General features: G+C 37.2%; 1 protein-coding gene across 1 annotated transcript in view; it reads left to right on the top strand.

Moving 5' to 3' along the window:
• Positions 1–1,780: 1,780 nt before the first annotated feature.
• Positions 1,781–9,028, top strand: part of LOC111868460 (protein transport protein Sec61 subunit alpha) — a 30,978-nt gene continuing 23,730 nt past the window's right edge. Inside the window, exons 1-3 of the mRNA XM_033753066.1 lie at positions 1,781–1,932; positions 2,305–2,372; positions 2,523–2,588. Of these exons, the coding sequence (XP_033608957.1) occupies positions 1,926–1,932; positions 2,305–2,372; positions 2,523–2,588 (141 nt within the window). The 5' untranslated portion in view covers positions 1,781–1,925. The remainder of the gene's footprint in view (positions 1,933–2,304; positions 2,373–2,522; positions 2,589–9,028) is intronic.

Here is a 9,028-nt window from a genome sequence, read left to right as displayed (position 1 = left end):
AATCATGCCACCCTAAAGAACAAAAATTGCCAGCATATAAAAATTGGATACACAGACTTCTTACACTACCCCTTGTGGAAAATGCTAAAAACAAAGAATTAAATACTATTATTAATATAACACTAAATAATGGCTGTAGAAAGGAAGACATCACACATCTATGTAACAGACTTAAGCAAAAGGTGGGTAACCCGGATAATAAAGACGAAAAAACAAAACAAAATGGGTCACTTCTACTTATACAGGAAATTACATACGAAAAATCACAAAACTATTCAAAAACACTAACATAAAGATAGCTCTCAAAACAGCCAACACAATAGGTAAACTAATAAACGAAAAACGAGAAATAGACCCCTACGAACAAAGTGGGATATAGGAAATAACATGTCAAAGTTGCCAAAAAGTATACATCGGCCAAACTGGTAGAAATCTAACAAGATACAAAGAACATATAAGAAACTTATAAGTGTGCCGACTGTATATCAAGCTTTCCCGGGTTTTAGTCTGTTCCCTCTACAATCGCCCATTCAGCTATTGTTGGCTTCTCGTTATACAGTCTCGGGTCGGACCACAGCACAGAAAACATCCGTTGCCTAGCAATGGATATATGTGAGCCCATGTAGAAAACACCTTGCGCCGCAGCGGTTCTAGTGTTGCGTGCGTGTATTGCTGGTGTTGCCTAGAAATGGATATACTTAACTGCTGGCTGAATATTACGGGCTTGTTTACGGAGTCTCCTTAGCAACTGGTGTACATGTCACGATATAAACAGGACGATGGATAATGTTCAGAAACACAATATTTGTCTGCAAAACAAGGTTCTCCGAATCACTGATAACTTTTCAAGGCAGACAGCGGTCCACAAGTTGCACATGGTTGTCCATGTACTGTGTATTTATGGATACATAACGAAATTATGCAGGCAACGAGCAGAGGTCATAGAAATCACGAAAATGAAAATGTTTGCGATATCGGAAAAAGAGAAGATAGAGAAAATGTAAGAGGCGTAAACTTCGCAGCCGTCAATCGTACGACCGTTCAAGTGACTATAGACAGCCGCTGTAACATGAGCTGTATGAATTGGGGCATGATCTGCTGTGCCAAGCTTAGACTGACAGAGGCCTTGTATATATTGTAAACACATTAATTATGAAAATGTAAATAATATGTATCCACAAGGCTGAATTCTTTTCAAATGCTAAGGGAGCATGCAGACAAGTACATGTCATGATGTGCTGACTATGAGAGCGACGAATGACGAAAGAGGGCGGCCCATGTCGACAAACCGCAGTTTTTGGCCCAAAATGCTGCTTGATACAAAGACTGACTGACCGTCTGTGGTACTGTGACTACGGCTTGAAATCCAGCGGACGAGAAATAATCAGTCAATGAGAGTTAATGACCGAGATTTGGAAGACGCTGATTGGAGATATCGAGGATTTAACCTAGTGATTCGGACGAAACGTGTGTTGGACCAGGTTGTTTGTACAGAGTTCACTTTACACACTTATCATATCCACAAACCGCGCGGCACAGAAAACATCGTTTCCAACAGTAGATCTATTTAAGATTTGAGGCTTTCAGTACATCTATTGTTGCATGCATATACGTTGCTATGGACGCCTGTTTATCTGGGTGTTCCTATGCAACTGCCGGCAAAGAGTGTCTGCTCAGCCCGTACAGCACGGTCCCGCATATTCCGTTAAGTTATCCTTGGTACGAAGCGGATACGGACGTATAGAAAGTGCTCTCTAGTGAAAGCTCGATAAACGTGGGCCAACATCACCGGTCACGTGATATGTTCTTGGTTCTTGTAGACGTGTTAAGGATTGAGGTTTTATCGGTTCAACCAGAAGAAAATTTGGTCGGTTGCTGTAAGAGTTTAAGGTGTCTAGAACGCTGAGTATCCTTCAAGTTCTACAATGGGAAGTAAGTAATACTGTAAAAGTAATTGTATTTTATATTAGCAATGTGACGAGTATATTGAACGTCGTGTGCCATGAGCAACTTTAGAAGTGGAAGTATGTAGAGTAACTGTACATTGCATTGAATGTTTAGTATATGCATTAACACGTAAAGGGATGTTTGAGTCGTATGTTTCAGAAACGTTTGTTTTGAAGACTAGCGTAATATTATTTAAATCGCAATGAATCGGCTTAAAATTGCACATACCTTAACCAATAACGGAACTGTGTATATATGTCGCGATTTTAATTCCATAGTTGTGAAGAGCAATATGTGAATAAAATATGCAGGAGTGAAAAAATGACAGACAACTGAAATATGTATTTTCATTTTCAGTAAAATTCCTGGAAGTCATAAAACCATTCTGCAGCATATTGCCAGAAATAGCAAAACCTGAAAGAAAGGTATTGTTTTTCTCATACTTAATAAAATGATGCACCTAGTTACGCTAAGAACATGTATGTTAATTTAGAGGATTAATCTTAATTCGTACAGAAGTAATATGAATTGTGTACCATATTGGATTTCAAAAATGCTCTGTGTTTATTTTACAGATCCAGTTTCGAGAGAAAGTGTTATGGACTGCAATTACTTTGTTCATTTTTCTTGTATGTTGCCAAGTAAGTAGCAGTATCATATCTTATTCTCGTTGCATAAAATTGTGAAATTGTCAGATTTATTATCATGGTCTTTCATCAGAATTTGGTGTATATATTGTTTCCTCAAAGTAACATTTGAACAGAACAGTACAGAATGTCTTCTTTAAAGAGTCTAAAATCAAAATTTACAGCTTAATTGGTACTGCAATGAGGAATATCCCAATCATTGGGCATGTAGTAGGGAAACTCTGTATTGAAGATACAGAATGAGAAGTAATTTGTGAAAAGTAATTTTAATGCAAAGTTAATGCTTGTGTAAATTATAATCAAATCCTTCCTCTGCTTTAGCAGCTCTTTCTTGTCATAATGATTATATACTGTATCATTCCAGTGGAAGGTTAGGACCAACTAGGAGTGTCATGTTCTTAGTTTTTTGCTGGTTGCCCAACATCAGTACTTGATGAAAATATTTTCAATTGGTAATTGTTTTTCCTAATTATAATAATTTGGGGGAATGAAGAGTTCATCATCTTGGATATAACGGCATGTGGTCCACTGAAAGTCAGCTGATGTTTCGGAGAACTATGTTGGTCCTTCTCAGGACTGAAGAATAAGCCAAGCAAAGCTTGGTAACTGTTTTGTGCTTGGCTGATTCTTTTACTGAAGATGGAGGTTAGTTTAGTAGAGTTAAGTTTTTATTTAAATTTTATTTGGGGAACAGTAAAGCATGGACAATTTTAGTCGGAGGATTTTCAATTTTGTTCATTGAAATTAAACATTAAATGAAGGAAAACAATACTCTGTATTGTTGGTCTGATTTGATTTTTGGTTGGTATCATTTTTGGGTGAATGGATCCAATTTTTTGTTGTTTAAGTTTAGCCCCATTTCATTTTTGTTATGATTTTGTTTGACTTGTAAAGTGGAGGTTTGTGCTAGTAAATATGTGCTTGTTGGTGATGAGCACTGTGTTAAGTTCATTGTGAGGAGTTCAGGGGCGATATATTACATTTTGGATTACTGAGTGTCTGGACTTGCCTGTCATCCAGTGTTTCCAGAGAATGCGACATTTCAGAAATGGGATCAGTTTATGCCCTTGGATGGAAAGGAGGGGAGGCTCTTACTCAACTGTGTGTCAAAAAGAGCTAATCTCAGTCACCCAGGTTGTCGAGTGATTGGGATTAGCTCCTGCTGATGGATCCATCTGAGTAGGTATATATATGCCTCTTCACCTGATGTTGGAACCATCCAGTTTCTGGAACATTATATTCATTAGACATAGTACTCTGTGAATAAAGCATAGAAACTTGGTAATCCCAAACATTAGGTTAGTTTAGTTCAGTTTGGTTTCATTTGACTTTTGGCTGGAATGACTTTATTTCACTTGGTTTGACTTTTCAAGTGTGAGCTTTGCTAGAATTTCAGTGTCTATATTAGAGACATGTAAAAAAGTAAACAAAGCTATGCCTGTACCAGGCCATGAAGGTCCATAGGGTTGTGAGACATTGAGGGTCCCACATTATCCAGATAATCGGCCCAAAGATGGTGGTAAGGTTGTCAGCCTCATGTGCCAGCTGTGCTTTACTCCCCAGGAAATTTATTTAATTAATTCCTGGTACTCATTTCTATAAGAGGCTGAATCAACCCCAGGGCCATAGTGCGGCTGGAAGGATTAGGATGTAATGGTTTGATCTTTATTTTAGTTTGATCAGTTTGGTTTCTTTTTTTATTTAATTTGCTCGGTGTCATATGATTTGATTTGGTTTTATATGTTTTCTGCATTGTTCATGTGTCCTAACGTTTAATATGAAATATACAACGTGGTGCATTATATAGTGCAGAGGTCACCATGTTGAGATGTCAGCACCGGTGCCAAGAATTCTGTTCCTGCCTCAATACAAATTCCACAAGTGGCAGGTCAACATGAGCAGTGATTATATTGAGATTAGTATGGGTATTTGCATACCTTCTTATTACTTAGTTTTTCTCTTCTCTGACATGTTTTCCTTCTGCATGGAAATTTTAGCAAATTTGTTACTGTTATTCATCCATCCAATTCATTTCACGACATGTCCCCCCCCATAAGGAAATTTTAACAAAATAATTTGCTATTATGCATTTGTGTTTTACAGCCACACTCCTTTACATGTGCTTTCCATTATGTGCATTCTTTCTGAAAGGAAATTTTAGCAAAGTTGATGTACATTTTTGTATTATGCAGTCTCACTCCTGGCTCATATGAAGCTCATGTTTGTGGCCCTGTGATAATGTACACCACAAAACTAGAAACACGAATGGTGCTTTAGGTGCGCATGGAAGGGACTACTTCTGTCTGCTGTGAAATATGACTCAAATTGGGATTGTTACAGTCCTCTTCATCAACAGGAATAGGAAGTTATTTCCAGTTTGTGGATAGAGGAGTAGAAAGATATGCATATGGTACAGGCTTCATTGTAGAAGGAATGTTTTGATATTGTGATTTATGTTTACTGTGCCTGAAAAGACTTCAAATTTTTTAATACAGAAATAGCAGTTTTAAAGGCTGATTGATTCATGCCATCTCACAAGAATGGCAAATGGTGTGCTCCCCTTGTTTTCTTTCATTCAGTAAAGTTTACCCAGCGCAATATGCAGCATACATGTAGTGCCCAGCTAAGTTTCCCAAGGAGAAGCAAAATGAAAGTAGTGTGCTTGTTTTATCATCTTGTTTATAGACTGAAATCATTTTGCTGTAAACTGTCCAACATGTAATAGTTTGTGGGGAGTTCACATGGTTGTGATCGTCTCTTTTCTTCATATTGTCTGAAGGCTAGTTTGTTCAAAAAAGGCAAGAGAACACACATCTGGCCTCAGATTGACACACATTAATACTGACACTTAATTTGCAAGTACTTGATATGATATGCAGGCTTAACTTCTGTCAACATTCACTAACTTGTTCTTAGTTCTTATTTTGTAAGCATTTATATGAGGAATGACAGTTAATTTTCCTTAAGAACTCTGACATGATGTAGACTTTTTGCTTTCACAATTAATTTAAAAAGTTAATTTAGATTTGTCTCATTCTGGTCCGTACATGTTGTAAACCTGGACTGGACTGAAAGTTATCGACTTTGTAAAGTTAATTTTCTTATATCTTACCATATCCTTTACTGGTTTATTTGTGCAGCCAAGTGATCTATTATCTGTGCATAATTTACAGTAATGTAGATTCCATTGCCTCTGTAGATAATTAAAAGTAAAGGTAAAGTAAAGTTATCCTGGGACATAATTAAATACCACTCCATGAGGATGTAAGGGAGAGTGGAAGTATAGCTCCACCATAAACATATAACTAGATGGATGTGAGTGGTCAGCTTCACACGTCTGCTACTTTAACCCAGGAAGACAGCTCTCCCATTCCCATTGTAAGGGAGGCTGGACGGGCCCCAGAGTCAGTCTGGACATCATTGAGAAGAGAAAATCTCTTCTCCCTGCCAGGAATTGAGCCCTGACTCCTTGGTCATCGATTCTGTAGCCCAGTCACTATTCTGACTGAGCTACAGATTTTAATTAAATGAGGTGTGGGTATGGACTTGATTTGTCTGGCTCAGGATAGGAACCATTGAAGGGCTGTAGTGAACCAAGGGTTCCCTAAAAGGCAGAGGATTCCTTGAGCAGCTGAATAACTGTTAGTTTTCCAATCAAGTAGGACTTGGCTTCATTGAGTTTGTAAGTAGTTAGATTGTTACAGATTTCTACTACCTGAAATTTGGGAACATCAGATTTTGTATAATCACCATATTTCTGCTGTTTACCATAGAAATATCTTGTAGAAATTTTGTTGATAGTTTTATTTTCATTCCAAGTTTTATATGCATGGCTGCTGTGTTTCAGTAATTCTTGCTATTGAATGGCAAGGTAAATAGCTTTCCATGGTTACCAGTATTTGATTTTACTGTAAGAAAATGACCGTGACATAAATTGCAAACTTCTCAGAGACCTAATACCATAAAATTTGGTCTTATGTTAATGGTGTTTTTGTTTGTACTGATCATGATGCATAGAACTTTATGTGGTTGATGAATATTGTGATAAGTCTGTTATGAAAATGTTACTGTTGGGCTATGCACAGTATTCAAGAAATTATGTTTAAATTCAAGATTCATGTCTTTGTGTGTGTGTGTTTTTGGCAAAATCTCTATTAAGGTCAGTTAACTCCTTAGCGCAGGGTCCTTGAGAAGCTTATGGTCTTTTGGTTGGTCAGAAAATGCGCTGCCTTTCATGGAAGCTAAAAATTCATTGCTGTGTTAACAAGAGGATGTACTGGATGCAGTCCTAAGCCAATTGAATCCAGCCTGCACGCACACCATAGTTTTTAAGGTTCTCCATCTGTATTTTAAGTTTTGTAAGGGGTCTCCATTCAGGTTTTCAAACCAAAAGTTTGTGTTTTCTTGCATAAAGAACTACTTGTGTAAGTAAAATGACACACATGCTTCCACTACAAAGCTATGTAGATCACTTTCAAGAAGCAGTATACATTTTTTCACACCATAGTCCAGTCTCTTAAACAGATCTTCAGGTAGTTGTGACATAGGTAAAACCATGTTGATAAATAATTTTGCATTTCCATAAAAGTTGGTAAGGAATTTGAACTTTCGTTGGAATGTTTATATGATTGTAATACGTTGATTGTATTGGAGGAAGGTAGATCACATTGTTACACAGACCTCCACATTCCTTACAGCAATTAATTAATGATGTATGAATAGATGAAAATGCAATTTTATTGGACACTAATTTGCCTGTAAGATTTGTGTACTCTGATAAGGAGTAGGTTTATGACCAAGCAAACAATCCCTTTCTCTGAAACTTGTAGTATTGAACTTGAAACATTGCTGTCAGTAATTGAATGTGGAATGATGAAAGTTTGTGTGAATTGCTAGTGTCCTACTTTAATTGGCACAGCATTGTTCTGGATCCATTTCTAATTAGCCTAAAGTGAAAGTTACCTGTGAGAGATCATGTTATGCTCAGGGTGGTAGTGAATTTGGCTGGCTTGTTTTGTTACACAAGAGGTTTACACATGTGGACTTTATATATAAAGTCTGAAGTTACTCAGTTTTGAGTCACCATAGCAATGAATTATTGAGCATTGTCATTACATGAATATTGACATTACTTCGTGAGCATAAAATTACTTTATAATACATTGTGTAGGATGAGGTATAGATATGCTCTTTCCTGATGTTTCTGTAGTTAATGCAGTGCCCATGAGTTGTTTGAATAGCAATGATGTATATCTTAAATATGCATGAATCACATTGTCCTTTTTATATAACTAACTTTGACCCTGATGATGGAGACTGATGGTGTCTCTGAAACATTGGTTTTTTAGTTCAACATTGATACAGCCGAGTGCCTGAGAAGATTTTAGCAAATTTCATCCTAAATTGTATTTATATTTATAATGGCTTTCTCTGGAATCAGATGACCAACAAATAGATCCCAGTACTAATATATTCAGTTTACCATTGATTTCAGCGGGGGTGTTCTCTATTTTCTTAATAAAATATATAGTGTAAGATAAGAATGGGACTCTGTGGTTAAAAGAATATTGTTTTTCTTCTTCTCCCCCCCCCCTTACAGTTATGTTCATTTGGAGATGTTGGCATACATGGGAGAACAGTATTAAGATGGCCGGGATTACAGAGTCATTGCACTTTGTCATTCATTCAATAGAACACAGTGTTGCAGAAACTGGACTTGTTTCCATCCTCAGGTGAAATGATGGAAGGCACCCACTCTGTTGGGTCTGTTAGAAAGTGCCAACCTCAGTCATTGGACAACGTGTGTTAGTGTAACTGCATCCATAAGAGCACCTCAATTTGAGTTTTGCCAACAGGATATAACACGAAAATTTATGATAAAGATTTTGGATGTGGTTGTATGTACTTGAAACTACCAAACCAACAGCCAAATGCAGAAATGCCAATATGGAATAAGGCTCAGTTTTCAAGTTTTATAATATCCATCTACCTCTAGCGTTGTCTCTAGAACAAAAACTGAACCCTAGAGCTAAAATCATATAGATACATGATATAGATACATAGATATATGAGGAGTCTATCAGATATTACCAACATTCTCTATAAGTTCCCAGCCTCCTTGCTGATAGGGGGAATCCATATGGAAGAAATTTCCTAAGTTGGTTGGATGATCATGTTTGTTAAACATGTCACATGGGATGATTCCTTGTTAAAATGAATCTTAAGGGATGTGAAGGTGGTTGCAGCTGACTCGAGATAGGCTGTTGTGAACACGGCACCGAGCCCTCAGGTTCTCTAAGATGCATCACATTTGTTGACATCAAAGTGGATATTATCTTCCAATGGAGGGCTCTAGTCAAGCACATTCATTGTCCAGAGCTATGAATTTAATTGCAGGGAATCATGAAACCATTATTTATTACTTAAGTTGGCCC

Source organism: Cryptotermes secundus, unplaced genomic scaffold (genome assembly GCF_002891405.2).
Source record: "Cryptotermes secundus unplaced genomic scaffold, Csec_1.0 scaffold169, whole genome shotgun sequence".
NCBI classification, from domain to species: Eukaryota; Metazoa; Arthropoda; class Insecta; order Blattodea; family Kalotermitidae; genus Cryptotermes; species Cryptotermes secundus.
The sequence above is the reverse complement of the archived record's forward strand: the minus strand, read 5'-3'. Positions and strand labels throughout refer to the sequence as shown.